Here is a 19,589-nt window from a genome sequence, read left to right on the forward strand (position 1 = left end):
TCCTTGTTGCCATAGTTTTAGAACCTGTTAATCGGGGGATAAGACTTGGGTTATGAATTAAAAAAACACCTGGTTTTTTGAAAAAGAAAAGGTTAACGGATTGACGATTGAGTTTTGAACTGGTTTCACTCGAGTTTATTGGATTACAAGCGTCAACTTGAGTTTTTAACTAGATCAAAACGAGTTTGTTTCTTTTTTTCTTTTTTTTCAACTTGAATAGGTCTAGACTTGGGTTAGTAAGGTCTCGATCAATTTAATGATTTTTTAATGAGTCGGCCTAGATTAACTGGATTACCAGATTAATCGAGTTTTTAACTAGGTTAAATAAGTTTTTTTTTCAACCTGAGCAGCTCTAAACCTGAGTCAGTGAGGTCTTGAGCCAACCCGGGCAATCAATGCTTCTTGCAGCAAAGTCCAGGTGAAAAATAAACTAAGTCCTTCAATGATTTCTTTTGAGTCTTTTCAACCCTTTTATTTATGGGAAAACTATTAATATACTCTTCATTTCTTGGATAGGTATCAGTCTGGTTCTTCTTTTTGTGATTGTAGCGATGATACCCTAACTTATCCAAATTGTGTTATTTTTTTTGTTAATTGAATGGTGATTTGTTTTGTTAAATTAGATGCTAATTTGAGTATTAATTTACTTCTTATTTAATCCATTTTAACCTTCTAATTATATTCACAAACATTTATGATTTAATTTCATTATTAAAAAAATAGCTGTATGTTAAATGATAGAAATCTTCGAAGTCACATAATAAACATGAATGATAGTTAATTTGGTGTCACTTGCTAAGCATAAATTAAGGCAATTAAATTGGAAGGTTAAGAATGAGGAATTTTGATATGAATTGGAAAACTTGATTTTTGCAGGCAATTTATGGGAAAATTAACATCCAATTAATGAGGAAGAGGGATTACACAATTTCAATATTGATGAGATTAGAAGGAGAAGGACCAAATTGAAACCTACACAATAATTGGAGGGTGTAGTCGTAGATTTTCCAAAATGAAAACACCCCATTGTCTTATACTCTTTTTTGCATCTCCTTTTTATGACAACGAAGAGTGCTAGTAACAGACTAACAGTCAAAGCAGAGAACATTCTGCTTTTGAATGGAAGCAGATGCTTGGAATATGCTTGTGCTTGCAGTGTTTGGTGACGTTCACCGGTGACTCCGATGTCAATCAGGCCCTGAAAAGTCCCACCTGGAAGCCTCATCTCTAATGGCAGGGAAAATGACTCCTTTTAAGCTAGGAAAGAAAGAATTTTGGTACGAAGCCTAGCCTTCGTTTCTGCTTGATGCTTCCCATAATATCCTCCTTGTTAGCATAGTTACAGTAACCTACTCGGCCCAACTCAACATATTAACTCGATGCAGCCCGAGGTTAGTTAATGAAAATCTTTTTTTATATATATCAAAATACTATGGTTTATAATTTTTTTTTAAGAAAAATTAAAAAATGAATCTACTCGAATGAATCTTATTTACAATTTTATGAACAATCTCAATTGAGTTTTATAGACAAGCAAGTAGATTCTATTAAGTGTGCTTTACTGCTAAGATACATGTGGACAAAATGGGGCTGCAAGGACAGAGGCCTTTGCAAGAGAATATTTTTCCCTAGCCTCCCTTCTTCAATAAATTAGATTTTTAGTCTTAAAAATAAAAAAAATTTAAATTTTGGTCCTCCTAAACTTTTCTCTAATTCCCCAAAATTTCTAGCTCTGTCCTTGACCACCACTGCCATCATGATGATCTTGAGGGTGGAAATAGCATAGCGATGTGCTTTTTTAGCATCCTTTAGCACATGAACATTTGCTAGCTGCAAAGATACCCTAAGTTAAGTTTGGTTAATGGTTAACATAGAAGTGGTGAGATTTTCTAAATGCATAAAAATACAGTATGAACCAGAAGTTGTTACAAAGATGATGCAGTCGGCCTTCTAAAAATTAAAGGTTCTGAATAAGAGTGAGAATCTAAAAAGAGACTTTACCATTAAATCAGCTCAGGTTTTTCCAAGTAATTCTATCAGTAATGTTCTTATAGAAAGCCACCAAATCGCATATCGAACCGTTGAATATCCCAGAATTAGAAATAAAGCCCGAATGTTACTATTTGTTTCAATTTCCTTTGTGCTTTCAAATTTCAAACTGTTGTTTTCTGGCATACATATAGATGGTCTTGTAAACCTCAGACTTCATTAGTTCTATTTTGAAATAAATAAATTGCAAATTTAAAGTTCATTTCCACAGTTCTTTTTTGTGTTGTTGCTGTCCTTGTAACTTTTGTCTACAAGAAAAGGGGGATGAACAGATGGTGAAGCTAAGAGGTTGATAAAACATGAACTCCTTCTCCTACAGGGTTCTTTTGCCACCCATTAAAACAATCTTCAAAGCCAAGTATTGGATTGAACTCAATTCATGTCTTTTTATTTCTCTCTTCCCTTCGCACAAGAATATACAGTTTTAACATATACTCGTTGGATACTGATATTGTCATCAGGGTATGAGAACTGTAAATTATGTAAAATGATTACAAGAAACCAGGCACACTCATGGCTACTCTCTAGGCTCAAGGGCAGCTATTTCTTTCACAATTTGAGCTTTGTCTGCCTCAAATTGTTCATCCTCTGCAAAAAAAAAAAATTGTCAATACAGTGCTGAAGCCAGCATAATTTCACTAGACATGTATTACGTTTTTATACCTTTATCTATCTTGAAATCAGCTAACAAACGAAGAAGCTTGCTTCTATTTGCAACAAGTATACTAACTATGTCGGGAGGTTTATTTTGGTTTGCAACAAAAAGCTGCAGTACAGGGGGGAAAAATCAATAAGAGAGGAAAGAAAAAAGCACATGAAGTTAAGGAATCAAAGAGGAAACATTCACAATTTCTTTCTTTAAATTGTACCTTGAAAACATGAAAGGCTTCTGTCTGGATGCTCTTACTTGATTCCTGCAAAGGAGGATTCATCACATATAAGTTGAGTCCAATCATGTATGAGATTGGTGTACTAGTAATCTATCCAGCAGACATCACAAATGCCAGAATGGTACATCGGTAATTTCCTAACAATCTGACAACATGGTATGATAACAAGCAATCTAAAAGGGATCATACCCTGAGAAGATTCATAAGAATCCTCAAGTTATCCCTTGAGCTCACGTATCTCGTCATCACGACTGCATTAGAGCGATCCAATAACATATCTCCCAACAGCTGTCACAATTAAAGAAGCCTTTTCAATAAACAGTACAATTATCAATAGTAACAATGAAGCAGAATTTAATGAAGGCATTTCCCAAGGTTCAGATGCCTAGAGGATAGCTTCATTGACTGATCTAAGAATATATCAAATGTTTCCCCTACCTTGATAGATTGTCGTCTTGTAATGTAATTGGTGGACTCTAGCAGCTTCGAATTAAATTCGGCAAAGAACTGAAATCCAGAATAAGGTGCACAGTTGTTAGGCTCTAACCAATAATTTCAAGGATGGCAACAACAGGAAATATAGACACACATATTTCAAATGTTACAATCCGTGTGTTTGTCATAGATATGTAACTACAAACATGCAGTTTTAAAAAGGATACTACAAAAAAGGGAGATAAAGCCACTCAATTCATCAGAGAACAAAGTAATAGATTCTGCTTTATGTCTGCTTTAGGCAAATCATCCTTTTCTAATCTCACCAGCAGCAGGCTTTCCCGCAACACTTTTGTCTGCCTTCAAACTCTTTTAAGACTGGGAGGATTAGACATGCCCTATTATCCAGTGTCTGTGTGTGCATTACTGATGAGATATATAAGCGCATATGTATATATTCGTATGTAAGTTTTGAATTTGGGTTTTCGAAAAAACCATTAGAAGTTAAAACCTTCACACAGTGATTTTATAGGGTTTGAATTGGGGTTTAGATTCTACTTTATGTCTCCATCATTGCACAGCCACAATATCTTGATATTAAAGCATCACTAGATAAATAAATCAGCACATCATCTTTCTCAGCCACAAGTTTTCCAACTAGAATACTTGTCTCCCTCCAAATTCTTTAAAAGAGGATTGGACATGCCCTGTTATCCATATTGTGTGTGTGGACATAACTAAGGAAATGTATAACACAGACACGTATATATCTGTACAAGTATCCATCTAAACAAAAGTGACAACAGAACTTACCCAGTCATAGTTTTTAGAAAGAAATTCAGCTACTGTAGATTTATGTCTTGTCAAGAGTTCCTGCAACAAAACAATACAAATGCCTCAGATTGACACTACCCCTAAAAGCAAGTATAAGACTGAAACTTAATAACTTCATAAACATGCAATGAAGACATAAAATTTCCCAAATAACAATTTGCCAGAGCATTTAAATTGAAGTTTGGGGTTTTTTTAAGTGAAATAAAATAGTGGACCCTATCAAATACAAATGTAAGGCTTAAAAATCTGGGGCTGTCAGAAGTTGCAAAAGCTGAATACACTTCAATCATTTGAGAATAGTTGCGTGCAATGATGCAGTACAATAATGAACATGTCCAACATTGTAGCATGGCAGTACAGAAGATACTCTCACAAATTCTCTAATGCAACAAGCAGAATTTTAAAGTCACTTAGTGTTAACCTTTGACAGAGGATGACAAAAAAAAAAAAAAGACCGCATTGTATGAAGAAAAAAAAATTCAAATAGAAAAGGAGGGATCAAAAGAAGTTAATTATCATATCTGAGTCAATCATACTTAACCTTGAAAGTTGCAGCAGCATCTGCAGAAATGTCGAAATTTGGAAGTTGTATATAGTCAAAGAATTTCTTCACGTGTGGTGATTCCAGGACATATCTTCCATCAAACCAGATAAATGAGTGCACAAAACATTGGCAAAACACCATTGAAAAAATTAAAAAAGAAGAAGAAGATAGAAGCTGATAGTTGATAAAAACAGTTCCGGATCAACAAATTAAAATGAGTGTTCTAGATGTTGACTTCACAATACACTTTGACATGTTTATGTAAAGATAAATGGATCATAATTTTTAGTATACAAAGTCTAAACAGACAAACAAATTTTTAGGACTTTCAGGAAAAGATTACTCTCTCAATTAGAGATGATATTGATAATCGGATATAGATTAAATCACCCAGTTGATTTTGCTTACCTTGCAACACTCTGGTGACGGATGCACTCCTTCAACATTACACCATAGTGCAAAGCCATGTCTGTGTTTTCATAACTAAAGAAGCAAAACACGAGAGTTAGAAGATGCCAAGTAGTATAGTATACAAGACAATCATTTAAAGATTCTGTAAACAGCAACATCCTCTTGCATTATAGATATTTCAAAAATAAAAATCAGAACAGCTAAATACAACTTCCAGACATACATCTGGAAGAAAGGCATTACTTGTCAAACAGATCACATCTAGAAGAATGGCATCACTCGTCAAACAAATCATTAATGGAATCTTTATACAGATAATCGATGCTCAAACTAAATGGGATGTGATAATTAAGATACCAATAGCTATCCATAAGATTTCAGAAACTATGCAGCAAGTTAAAAATTTAACCCATGAACCATCTCAATAATATTTGATGACCTATTGAATGGAATCATTGTAATCGAAACCCCCAACACTCTCCAGGGTTAATGGCTTACCCTGCTATCAAAATATCTAAAAGATCTGTATTTTTCTCCAAGTAGTCTGATGCAATCAATCTTGAATTAACTTGTTGCCTTTGTAGATTTGCAACAACCTGAGTGGCATCTTTTCGGGTCTGCAAAAGGAAACATTTTCATGCTAAATGACAAAAAGGGAGACACTGGCAGTTAAGGGCAAATTCCGTCCAGTTGGGAATTTAATCCAACAGATTCACCCAGGCAAGCATAAAGCACAAGTGTCACTAAACCAAACCATTATGAAAGAACAAAGAAAAAGAACAGTATCACCTCATAAATCTGATAGCTAATTCAAGATAACAATCTACATAGCTCTCAACAATAATCCTGTGAGTGCTTACCTCTAAGTTCAATTTTGGAAGACAGATGATCAAAAGCCGAAGTGTGTTCTCTCTGAAGAACTCCTGAGTCAATTGTGCACACGCTTCTGACACTGGTTCAGATTCACTATTTCCATAAAGAATTGACTTTAACTCCCTGGTATTTTTAGCTAATTCTGCCATCTGTGTTAGAATATATAACTGTAAATATCAGATTCCACAAATAAAATGCTTGACAGAAGCTCAAATGTCCCAGTAGCCCTACTAACGATAATAACTTGCCAAAACAAGAAACACAAGCAAGAAATTATATGACGAACCTGATGCATGTTCATCACACTCTTATACCTACACTCACCAAAACTCAGTAGGGCTATTCTTCTACCGTGAACAAACAAGTTGAAACAAATCAAAGACAAATATAGCACCATAGATCAGACCTCATTCGCAAACCTACAATCAAAGTTTCCACTTTGAATCCCTCGACAGATAAAGCCACTAACAAGTTAAAATCTTTACACTCAACTCACTGCCATCAAATCAAAATCCTCTCATAACACACCCACCCAGCCACACTGAAGTTAAACTTGATCAGCAAAAGAACCCCATCGCAATCAAATAAGCACTTATTTAGGTAAAGATCACAGCATATCATAAAATACCCTAATCTAAAATCAAATCTTCCATCAAAAACCATCCCTTAAACACCCTCACTTTTTTCACAAAGTTTCAAACTTTCGCATCCAAAACAGAAAAATAAAAACAACCCTGATCCCAAAACAATCTCAGATCAATCAAAACCCACCCAATTCAGAGAAAAAACAAAAAAACAAAAAAAAACAAACACAAACGCATAAAATTATACAGAAATGAATAAAGATAATGCCAACCTTCTCTTCTCGTTTTGAATCAGACAAAGAAGATGAACTCCGATCAACATAGATTAACAGATCGCGAGTCTGTCTAACAACATCGACAGGAGTTCTCGGCTTTGACTTGAAAAGTCCCTTCATCCTATTCGAATCACCCACTAAATGTCCCGATTTCGAACTCAACAGCCCTGAATGTCTCTTTGTTGCTGCTGCTGCTGCCGCTACCGGAGATTGTGGTGGTGGAGAGAATTTCTTCACCACTACCTCCTCCCGTGCTGCTGCAGCAGCGCGTTTTGACACGCAGACTCCTATTTTTCCTCCCTTTATAAACCCCACAAAACACAAGAAAGTGATTGCTTTCTATCTACTAAAAGGGTTCACGTTTTACTTGTTTTTAGCCACCAATTTTGCTTTTGGATTATTGATTTTTTATGGGATTTGATTTACGAGAGAGGAAAATGTGTGCTTGATTTTGTTTGTGTGAAATCCGACGGTTCTGTTTCTTTTTTTGGGGCCTTACATAGACAGACTATTAGTCGACACAAACGGTTACAGTACAGTAACTGAGGTCGAAGTGGAAAACATTGTCCTAAAGGGTTAGATTATGTTACAAGGATAAGATTCATTTATTCTTGTGTTTTTGGATTAAGAAACATATTTTTTAAATCTAATTTGAAAATATATGGAGGCTAATTTTAATTATGGATTAAATGCTTTGGCTTGGATTAATTTAAATTAACTTCAAAAATTTTATTTTATAAAAAATAAAAATAATAAAATTTTTAATCAGATCTTATGAAATTAATTTTTTTTTATTTTTGTTAAAATTCAACTTGATATACATTCTATATTATTTAGGTCATAGATTAACCTTGTCGAGTCTGAAGGCACTGCCTAGAACTAGCTAGTTTGATTAAATTTATTTACAAAGGTTTTTGAATTTTGATACTGACACATATACAATGATAATATTATTAGATATATATATATATATATATATATATATATATATATAGGTGTAAAATGCGTAATATTTTCTTTTAGAAATACGACCATTCTAAGAATTTAAAATTTTAATTTAATTTCGATACAAATAGTTGAATTTAAAATAATTAAATTAAAAAATCTTTGCACAGCGATATATAGAGTTTCATTTCTCAACGATTAGTAGTATCTCTAAAGTATATTTCTTCCCCATACTGCGAGTGAAAGGGAAAATACACAGACTACTATCAAAGCAGCCAAAAGGGAGATTTAATATATCCATGACCATGTAAATTATATCTCCTATCTCTACGAACATGAAGGAACTTCGCTAATTCTATCTACACAATCGCTGTTTAAGAAAACAATATATTGTATTTTTCAGGTGTATATATATTTTAACTAGAATTATATAAATTATATCTGGATACTTCATTTAATTATTTAAATTTTATAAGTTTTTAGATTAAGATAGTTCTTTGATATAATATCAGAATCTAAGAGTGATTATTTTCGGTTCGGTTTGATTTTTTAAAAAAAAGTGACCAACCCGGTTTTTTATTTAAAAAAAACCAAAACCGGTTCAAACCAACCGGTTTCGGTTCGGTTTTTATCAAGAAAAGTAACCAAATCAGTTTTTTTATTTAAAAAACCAAAACCAGTTCAAACCGACTAGTTTCGGTTCAGTTATTTTAGAACAAAAACCAGCTTTTTTCGGTTTGACTCGGTTTTTTCCCGGTTTTTTTCGGTTTCGGTTCGGTTCGGTTTTTTCAATTTCAAGCTTATAAAACTGAAACCGAACCGGTCGATTTTTTAAAAAATCTAATCAGTTTTTTTCACAATTTGGTTTTTTCGATTATTTTTTTCCGGTTTAATTGGTTTTTTAGTTTTTTTCCTCATATTTATTAAAGCCTTATTGATCAAACGGCTATAAGTTCATATCTCACTATTCTCTTTCTATTTGATAAAAATTAAGTATAAGATAGTACGTGTTTGTGAAAGTTTCAAGTCCAAATAATTTTCATTTGAAAAGATATATTAAAGATAATTATATAAATCATATTTTAGGATATCATGAATTATTTTTGGTAAGAAATAATGAAAAAATAGATTAGTAATGCTTAGTTAAATAGGTATGAAATTATTAGGAATGCCGGGATATCAATCACATATGCTTTAAAGTTTCAATTTATGTGTGTTTTTTTATATACAAATGTGATATGATTTTTACAATGATAGGTAATCTTATTGTGTGCGTGTGATTATATAAAAAAATAATTATTGATTTGAATCCAATGGTTTGGATTTATTATATACTTATTATGTTCTTAAGAATATATGAGAACTGATCTTTTCTTAGAAAATGTTTGGTGTGATTTGTTTTTTGGAAATTCATTAAGTTGTTTTTCAATTTTTGACTAGAAGTAATTATAAATATGTTTGGATAAAATTGATTCCAAAATTAATTAATCATTTTCCTTTTTTTATGGATTGGAAAATTGATTCCAAAATACCATGAAGTGATTGTCAAATTAATTATTATTATTTTGAAAAGCACCGGTTACTCTTATAGTCAATGCTTTCCATTCATCCCTATCATGCCAGATGCCAAAGAAGCTGAACTCCTTCCCAACTTGTGATTTAACTGTAGTTACAAATCTTGAATTAATCTGGCAAGTCGATTTAAAATCCGGTTAACATAGAGTTATTGACTAGGGTTAAAGAAAAAAAATTCAGTTAACTCAATTAAAATTTTGAGTTAATCTCTTTACTAGGTTAATGTGTGTTTAATTCGGTAAAAATTTAATTTTAAAATTTTAAAATTTTTTTAAAGAAAATAAAATTACTTTATATTTTTTAAAAACTATTTTTAGAGTTAATCTAATCTATAACTTGAATCTTATCTTGAATAGATATTTAGTTAGGTTTTACGGATTTCGAAAGACATCTGTCCTTGTTCAATGCCGCATTCTCACATGCAATTTTATTTTTTTTCTTTTTGACTTGGACTCATTTCCACTCCTTCTCCCAATATATAATTTTCAGCCGTCCCACGTGGCAAAAGTTCCTTCTACACGGTTTCAAAAGCTATCATTTAAGGATAGTATTAAGTTTCGTTAACTCTCCTCTTTTTTTATTTTATTTTTTCACTCTCTTCATTTTTATAGCATTATCCTCTTTCTTTTTTTTCTTTTTTTTTTTAAAGTTGTTTGGGATATAAAGGATGTTTGAAAGTGTGATAGTGATTGTGTTTTAAATTATTTTTCATTTTAAAATATAATAAAATAATATATTTTTATTTTTTTAAAATTATTTTTAATATCATCATATTAAAATGATATAAAAATATTAAAAATATATTAATTTAAAATAAAAATAAATAAAAACATTTTAAAATTTTTTAAAAATATTTTCCAACTCCAATACCAAACACTATTAATTTGTACTTTCATTCACCAAGGCCATGAAATTAGATCCTGACAGTGAAATAGCTAGCTCCCACGAAGAGTAGCTTCCCAAAACTACAAAAAATCACATGAATTATTCTATAAATATCCCTCCAATTCCCTCTACTATTAGTTTTGATTACCTTCATGAAACCAAAATTAAACCTGAACACCTTTTACTTTAAATAAAATGTTTTTGTGCTGAAAACAACTGTTTAAGTTTTGAAAAAATTATTCTGAAAAAAATTGATTAAATTCTTATATTCATGGGTTGAACAAACAAATAAGCTAGAAAAAATAATTTTTCATGGATCAAATTCAAACCCATATTTAAATCGGTAAAAAATCATCTGTTATAGCTCAAAAAATTATATTACAATAAATTCACATTTAGACTCAGAACTGAGTAAATTCACACGCAAGCCTGAGTAGATTCACACGCTTATAAACCTACTTTTCTGTAAAATGGGTGCTAGATATATTCTGAAACTCATTAAAAAGAGAGATATAATAAAGAAAAGAATTTTAAAATAAATTGGGAATTTTGTTATGGACAATTAATATATATACATGAAAGTGCTATTTTAAAAAAACTCCCAAGTTTATAAAATCAAGGAGCATTGATTTATTTCTATTTTCTAAGATTTCTTACGATTTTTTTTACAAAATCTTGTCCTTCCTCCATGTTCACCAAAAGCAAACACACCCTCTTAACACCACACCACAGCCATTAATTCCCTCTCATTCATTCTTCGCAATTCCTTCAGATTCTTGAAACGACAAAAACGTTACTATGAAACGACAAACACTAGCCCTCTCCCTCCTCTTCATCGCCATAACTATGGTGGTGGTTGATGTAACGCTGGCTGACGGATGGATTCCAATAAAGAACTTGGAAAACAAGCACGTGGTAAAGATTGCAGAGTTCGCTGTAAAAGAGCATAACAGGCAAGCTGGATCCGAGTTGGAGGCTATATAGTATCCACTAGCTTTGATACCCGCGTGATGCCGCGGGTCATTTTTTTTACATAAAAAATATTAAAAAAAATAAAAATTTAAAAATTTTGGATTTTTTTGTAAAGTTATACCCAAAAATTTTAGGTTTGGCTACAACGCCTGATCTAAGAGTAATATTTATAATATTAAAATAAAATTAAACTTGTATGACCCAAGTTTAAGTGAGCTTGGCTGTAATACCGGACCCAAGAATACTGAATGTGGGTCTGGCTATAAGGTTGTGTCATAAAAGTGTGACAATTAAATAGATTAATTTAAAAAAATTAAAAAACAAAAATTAACAGGAAGAAAAAAACTAATGAAGAAAAAGAAAAAAAATATGAATTAACTGGGTTAACCCGTCAAACCTGAGATTTATGTCATGAAAGTCTGATAACTAAATAAAAAAAAATTAATATCAACAAACTAAAAAAAATTAATTAAAAAGAAAAAAAATAAAGGCATTAACCTTTTCACCATGGACTGCATACAATATTAAAAGATGAAATCTGAAGAACAAAACTAATGAGGAAAAAGAAAAACAATCTAAATCAACTGGGTTAACCCGTCAAATCTGAGATCCATGTCATGAAAGTCTGATAATTAAACAGAAAAAAATCAATATTAAGAAACTAAATTAGAAGAACAATTACAAAAGATAAAAAGAATAAAAAAAGATAAAAAAAAAGAAACTAAATGCATCATCTTTTTCACTGTGAACTGCAGTGTGCAGTCCACAATAAAAGGCTTAAAAAAAAAGAAAAAAACAAAAACAAAACAAAGGCATACGCCACGAATTTTTTTCTTGCATAAAAAATATCAAAAAAAGCTAAGATCTATCAGTGTTATGTCTTTTTGCAAAAATATACTCAAGAGCTTTTGGTCTAGCTACAACGCTTGACCCAAGAGTAATATTTAAAATATTAATAATAATATTAAACTTACATGACTCAAGTTTAAGTGAGTCTGGTTGTAACACTAGACCTAGGAGCCTTGGATATGGGTCTGGCTACAAATTAAATAGATTAATTAAAAAAAACAAAAAAAAACTAATGAAGAAAAAGAAAAAAACATCTGAATTAATTGGGTTAACCCTTCAAATCAGGTTAATTCGTCAAACCTTAGATTCGCGTCATGAAAGTTTGATAACTAAATAGAAAAAAAATTGATGGGTTAACCCATAATTAACTGGGTTAACCTGTCAAGCTCAGGGTACATGTCATGAAAGCTTGATAATTAAATAGAAAAAAATTTAACATTAACAAACTAAACTAAACGAAAAAAATTAATTAAAAAGAAAAAAAGCAAAAAAAATAAAATTTCGGGTTAACTCGTCAAATCAGGTTAATTCATCAAACCTGAAATCCGTTTCATGAAAATATGATAACTAAATAAAAAAAAATTACCATTAACAAACTAAATTAAACAAAAAAAATTCATTAAAAGAAAAAAACACAAACAAAAAAGCAAACAAAAACCATAAAAGCATAAAAAAATAAATCAAAACAAAATAAATTAAAAACGAAAAAATATATGTGTATTATAATATAATAATAATAATAATAATAATAATAATTATTATATTAATAATGGGGAAATAATGGGGAAAGTAAAAGGTGTGGGGAATGGGAAAATAATAAGAAAAGTGGAAAAAATTAAAAGGCGTGAAGAAGTTACAGTATTTTTCTCACACCGTTTTAGACTATTACTTAATAAAGGGGAATTGCAGGTCAAAGAAGGCACGGATTATCGGCTTCTTTTGGCAGTGATAGGGGCTGGTGGACTGTATGAGGCTGTTTTGCATGAGAGTTATGATTATTCGACGGTTCTAATATCCTTCGTGCCTTTAAATGGTTAAGGAAAAAATAGAGTAATAATAAATGTGGTGAATTAAATATAATAAAAGCTAGTTTGGTGTGTTTTTGAATAAGATTGTCATTTTAGATTTTTTTATTATTTATCTTGTATTCTTGATAAAACAAACAAATATATATATATATATATATATATATATATATATATATATAAGTTAGTATATATGTATTTTTCTTTTTTTTTTCTTTTGCAGTTCAACCTGTTTTTAAAGTATTTTTAAATTTTTTAAAAAAGATATTAAATTGATGTTTTAAATATTTTTTAATAATTTTATTCTATTAGTATTAAAAAATAAAAAAAATATTATTTTAATAAAAAAATATTTTTCTCAAAATTATGCACCTGTGTCATCAGATACACTAAATACACAGAGGTTTAGAATAATATGAAACAACTAAAAAAGTGTTCCCAAAACTTGACATCCTTATCTTCTTCATCTGTAAAACCACAGAAATCATGGCCTCTTTATTTTGAGTTGAGCTTTTTATATGTTTTAACAAAGTGTTGGGTGAGGCCAACATTACCACTCTTTCCATTGATACTGCTGGTGGCAACCTTTGTGCAAGAGAAACAAAACTTTCTCATTCTCTTCGTGGCAGCCATTTCCATCACGATGTTGGTCCAAATTGAACTATATATATGAAATACTAAGTTCAAAGCCCACTTCTATCATTCATGCTACAATAATTATATTAAAAAAATAAATTTAAAAGTATTCGAGATAAATGGATTCACGACGAGTATCAATCTCGGTATTTATTTATGTCAGAATCATAAATATCAAATTCGATATTTATTGACGCTACAATAAAAAATATCCACATCAATATTTATTGACGCCAAAGTTAAAAATATTATAGACAAATCATTGATAATATAGAACAACAACCCATAACAATTTAAGACAAAACTAACAATGCAACCTGTTTAAAGTATGACACTTTAGGGGTGATAATATATTTCCTCTAGCGTAACCAGTCCTTTCCGTCTAAAGATCAGTTAGGGTTTCTACTTTCTAGTGATCATAAAAGTAGGTGATGACTCCTTAAATAAGACATTTCCCCTCTAAAAATAAGATGTCAGCTATTTGTTTTTTTTCATAGTTTTTTATAGGTCCTGCAATGTTAGTTACGACATTCATTAAGGGTATTATGATCTTTTTAAGTTGAATAATTATTATTTTTATTAAAAAAAGATGTTGGTGCATCCTCTTCACGTATTAGTGCATGGGAGGCGCCCATGTCTTTTAGACGATGCATACGATGCCTTTCAGTTGCCAAACCTAACCTTTCATTGTATAGCTTAAAGTGTCATTGCATCCTCTTTCTCCTAGTGCGATGTCTGACAATGGTTGATGGATAGTTTATCACTAATTGCTATTTTTTTCTTTTCTTTCTCCTAACATAAAAGTACATGTCGGTCCTTTTTATTTGTGTTTTTCAAATTCAATCCTTATTATTTTGATTTTTTTCTTGGCTCTTTTATAAAAATTTTGCTTTTTTTTCCTTCTCAATTTCATCCTTTGATTATAATTTTTCATATATATATATATTTTTTTAATTTGATTCTTATTCTTTTTATTTCTATTTTTTTCCTTGGCTCTTTTGTTAAAGTTTTATTGGTTTTCAATTTCATTTGTCAATCAGAGTTTATGGAGTATTATTTTTCCAATTTGAGGAACCAACATTCTTTTAATTTTCTTTCCTTTTGTTAAATTTATTTTTATTTTCAATTTAACCCTCCAATCAAAAAAAGTTTGTTGCCCTTTAATTTGTTTGTATTTTTTTGGCACATTAAAATAAACTTAAATAGCTCTAAAAGAAAAGGAACATTCAACTGTCTTATAAGCGTCTTTTTATAATTTTTTTCGAAACATAATAAACCTACCATATTACCTTTATATTCAAAAATTTCAATTCAAGACTAGAGGGGTTTTTTGTACTTTCATGTTAGTTTTTTTTGTTATTATCAAGTGGACAGTTTGATATTTTAATTAATATAAAAAAAATTAGTGTGCGCAATCCATGTGCCAACATGAGCGCCCTCGCCATCTTCAAGACTCGAGGGGATTTTTTGTACTCTCATGTTGGCTTTTTTTTGGTTAGTATCAAGCGGGCTAGCAGCCATGAGGTTAGTTGTTTTTTTTCTTCAAATTTAATCCATATTCTTTTAGTTACAACTAGATAGGTTGCCTATGATTCGCTATGCGTCGGCCTAATTTTTTTGAAGCTTAAAAAAATGATGACAAAGAATTGTGAGTGTGTTTTAAAAAAGAAAAAATAATAATAGCTCCATATTATAGAAAGAGAATGAAAAACAATATCGACCGTCAATCCCCATAAATACAAATGATAAAATCAGGAACAAAAATCAATGAATAAAAAAAAAGTCAAGAAAAAAATATTAGCAAACTTGAGTGATGAAACTAAAAAACAAAATCAAGATTATGGATCTAATGATGAAATAAAAAAATACAAATTGATAAATGTGCCAAGAATACAAATTTAAAATCAAAACATTGAGGCCTAAAACCTAAAATACCATCAAATATTGAATTGAAGGACTAAATTAAAAATTTCTAAGTCCGTAAATTCACAAAATAATCCAAAAAATAAAAAATTGAGGGAGGACCATATTTGAATTTTTTTTTTAAAATCAAAATACACGATTTAATGCTCAAAATGCTCGACCTGATGGGTTGACTCGTGACTCAAGGGACCCAAGGCTTAGGCCAGCCTGGGTCTCAAAAGTAATTGGAACAAAGAAAAAAATATATTTAATGCTTATATTCAATTCAAAAGCAAGACTCCTCATAAAAAAACTAAATTGAACAAAGCTAGAAAAAAAGTAAGAAAATATATGAGCATGGAACCAAAAAAAATGAGCTAAAAAAAAGGAAAAACCAAGTAAATTTAGGTGAACTTTCTAAGCTCAAGTTAATCTTTTAAAGTCGCAAACCGTTAAACTCTAAACCTAAAATAAAATAAGAAGCTTAATATAAAACAAATTCAATGTTAAAGGGTGAGATAAATTATTTTAATTAAAAAAATTTCTTGTTAAAAGAGCAAGATCTAACTAAGAACACAAAAAAAACAAGGCAATAACAGGCTAATTTAATGTTGAATGATAAAATAAGTTAATTTAATCTAATTAAAAACTTATTTTAAAAGAGGTAGAACCAACAAAGATAAAAAAAACAACTCAAGTCAACCCGTGTTACACTAAAAAAATCAGAAAAGTCCCCTCGAAAGTGGAAAAATATATCGGATGATCAAATAAAAAAAAACGAGTCAATCTAGCTTAACTAGATTTTTTGTACTCTCATGTTGGCTTTTTTTTTTTGGTTAATATCAAGTGGGCTAGCAGCCATGAGGTTAGTTGTTTTTTTCTTCAAATTTAATCTATATTTTTTTTGAAGCTTAAAAAAACAATGACAAAGTATTGTGAGTGTGTTTTAAAAAAGAAAAAATAATAATAGCTTCATATTATTAAGTTAATATTAAACAAATACATGAAAAAAGGATAAAAAGAAAAAAAAATGAGGATCAAAATTGAAAACAAAACAAAACAAAATTAAATTCTAAAGGATAAAATCAGAAAAAAAAAATTAATGCAAAGGATAAAAAAGTAGCCATCAAAATAATAAATACCAAATTAGATAAAAAAAAAATATATGAAATAAAATGAAAATAAATGGAATTAAAAAAAAAAACCTAAAAATAAAAATAAATACAGATGAAAAGGAAAAAAAAATAAAGACCAACTTTTAAAAAATACAAACTAGAGTACACATCTTAATTTGTAAATGTCTGTCACAAACACCAATACATATAACCAAGGCTTGTAGCCTAGTAGCATAGGCAAGGTTCCTTGCATCTGTCACTTGAGTTCGAGCCCTAACGTGCACGTCTGTCATCCCCGCGGTGTCTTACATACCTGCTAGGCTTGCAGGGTATTCAGTGGGTCTGGGAATTAGTTGTGGTGCGCGTAAGCTAGTCCGGACACCCCGGGTTAAAAAAAAAAAAAAAAGAAGAAAGGGAAGAGAAAAAACTTTTATTGTTACCGAACCGCCGCTAAGGAGGCCTAACATGTCACACCAACAATTGCACCATCACATAACGTGTTCAATGACACAATGATACATCCCACGCAACACCCCATCTGGGGAATGAGGACGCACCGTTTATTTATATTGATTTATTAATATTTTAATTATTAAAAAACCTTGAAGGCATTGTAATATTAAAAATAAAATGTTGCAAAGACGAAAACATCCTCCCAGATTCATCTGGGTTCACTTGTCGTATTTTATTTCCCATTTCATTTAGAGTTTATTATAACATTAATCATTTAACATAAATTTTTTAGCACTTGAATACTTTAGGAATTTATTAAATTAGAATGTTTTCACCCTTCATTTCCTTTTTCCTTTCTTTAAATTTTATTTTTTTCTTCTAATTAAAAATTCAGCACCCAAATTTTCTCAATCAATCCAACACTGGTCAATTTCTCTCTCAACAATCCAAATCAAACCAACTAAGAAGAACCCAAGAACACAAAATATATAAAAGAACCCCCAAAGTCTCTATTATTATATTATCATCCCAAATTTCTAAAAGAAAGCTGAAATCAGAACATTACATCAGAGCATTACATTTCTCAACCTTTAAAAGGTTGAAACGACGTCAGTCTCTTCAAATTCTCCCAAGGTTTCTCATACACAACAGCCTGGTACTTGGCATTAGCCCTTCCTTTCACTGCCAAAACGAGCCGATAGTTCGTACCCGATACCACCTGCGATTCGCCTTTAACGATACTCTCAAGCATCAAATTTGATTTGGCTTCCTTGTTATGCTCTGCTACGGCGAACTCCGCGATCTCTACCACGTGCTTGTCTTTCAAGTCCTTTATCGGACTCCATCCGCCGAGGAGCGCCGCGTCAACCACCACGACGGTTACAGCGATGAAGAGGAGGGAGAGGGTTAGTATTTGTCGTTTCATTGTAAAGGTTTTGCTGTTTCACGGGTTTGAAGGGTTTGTGTGGACTGAACGGATAGATTCGGGGGTGGTGCGCTTTTATAGGGAGATTTACTTTGGTGACGTGGCTGAAGGATAGGATTTATTGGGCTTGGGATTGGTGGAAATTACGGATGATGCCATGGACGCGGTGAGAATTTAATGTCTGTGGGCACTGACACGAGGGGCAATTTGTTTGATTGGCAAATGGTTTTTTTAGGTTGACACCGTGGGATGTTTTTCCTAAAATGCCAGCCACTTGTAATAGAAGTTCGATTGGCTTTGGAAAGAAATTATTGTTGTTACCTACAATGCGGGATTTCCCCCCCTAAAATAATGCACTATTCTTTTTTTTTCTACATTAATAGTTTTAATCTTATTTATTATTTGTTAAAATAATATATTTTTTCTATTTGTTAAAATTTATCAAAAGATATACTCTATAAATGAACTTTCTAAATTCAAATCTTTAAGCTATGTTATGTTATTGTAAATGTCATTTTGTTGGTTTAAATTAGTGAATGACTTTTTATTGTTGGTAAAAAAATAATTTGGCTAAGATAGAAGTTTATCAAGATTAGTTAGCATTGTTTTTTCTACAATTATTTTATTAGTTTAGATTATTTTATAAATAAATTTAGATAGGATAGAAAAAGTTATCTGAAGATAACTTTATCAAGTTAGCAGTCCATTACCAACATAACAGATTAGAAATCTTGAAAATTATCCTTATTCTTATCACATAAGACATGCATATAAAAAAGATTAAATATAAAAAAATGAATGTGTTGTATGCTTCAGAAGAGAGTTTCAGAACGTAAAAGCATCAATTACATTGAAATAAGTGTGTCAACCAGTTAAGGATTTTACACGGAGTTTCGCAGCACATTCACACACGAGGGATGTGTAGAAAATTCTCGATGAGAATTTGTCCATTAAGAGTTGGAGAGTTTGCAGACTCGCAAGGAGAGTTTTTATGTGAATTGTTAGCAACTGGAGGTTCCAGTTAAGAGGACAACAATTTAAAAATCATCAGATGTACTGGCAAGCTACTGCGATAGAAGACATAACATAGTTTATTGTCTCATCAAGTAAGATAATATAGACACAAATGGTTGTATTTATAAATACTTCTCTTGTAATCGTTCAAATTAGTGAAAAAATTATCTATCCTGAGTTTGGCTACCCCAAGGGTTTTTTGTTTTAAGAGTTCTTCAAAAAGTTTTCCCTTCGTAACCAAATACCTTGTGCATTTAAGTTTTTTATGTTTTGTATTTATTTAGTTACTGATAGTGTTTATAAATTGTTATCAAGTCATTTATTAACATATGATAAATAAATAAAAAGGGATTTTTAATTTTTAAATCTAGTTCAGCTCAGAGATATTAACTCACTAA

General features: G+C 30.9%; 2 protein-coding genes across 2 annotated transcripts; both read right to left on the reverse strand.

Moving 5' to 3' along the window:
• Positions 1-2,410: 2,410 nt before the first annotated feature.
• LOC133689982 (putative MO25-like protein At5g47540) lies at positions 2,411-7,393 on the reverse strand. The gene is made up of 11 exons (XM_062110106.1): positions 6,893-7,393; positions 6,024-6,185; positions 5,662-5,780; positions 5,161-5,235; positions 4,750-4,843; positions 4,188-4,247; positions 3,378-3,446; positions 3,129-3,227; positions 2,919-2,963; positions 2,713-2,815; positions 2,411-2,637 (listed from the first exon to the last, which is right to left on the reverse strand). Exons 1-11 carry the CDS (start codon positions 7,013-7,015, stop codon positions 2,567-2,569), a joined length of 1,020 nt encoding a protein of 339 aa, XP_061966090.1. The 5' UTR covers positions 7,016-7,393; the 3' UTR covers positions 2,411-2,566.
• A 10,346-nt stretch (positions 7,394-17,739) lies between these two features.
• On the reverse strand, positions 17,740-18,234 carry LOC133689045 (cysteine proteinase inhibitor 5). The gene has a single exon (XM_062108756.1). The coding sequence runs from the start codon at positions 18,175-18,177 to the stop codon at positions 17,836-17,838; it is 342 nt and encodes a 113-aa protein (XP_061964740.1). The 5' UTR covers positions 18,178-18,234; the 3' UTR covers positions 17,740-17,835.
• Positions 18,235-19,589: the final 1,355 nt, after the last annotated feature.

Source organism: Populus nigra, chromosome 3 (assembly GCF_951802175.1).
Source record: "Populus nigra chromosome 3, ddPopNigr1.1, whole genome shotgun sequence".
NCBI lineage: Eukaryota > Viridiplantae > Streptophyta > Magnoliopsida > Malpighiales > Salicaceae > Populus > Populus nigra.

Bases quoted from the DNA above. Each gene is read 5' to 3' on its own strand.
- LOC133689982 (XM_062110106.1), bottom strand. From the start codon at position 7,015: ATGAAGGGACTTTTCAAGTCAAAGCCGAGAACTCCTGTCGATGTTGTT. The intron at 6,186-6,892 runs GTTGGCATTATC...ATTCTAACACAG, and splicing joins ATTCAAAACGAGAAGAGAAG to ATGGCAGAATTAGCTAAAAA. The intron at 2,964-3,128 runs GTATGATCCCTT...CCTCCTTTGCAG, and splicing joins TTCTTATGAATCTTCTCAGG to GAATCAAGTAAGAGCATCCA.
- LOC133689045 (XM_062108756.1), bottom strand. From the start codon at position 18,177: ATGAAACGACAAATACTAACCCTCTCCCTCCTCTTCATCGCTGTAACC.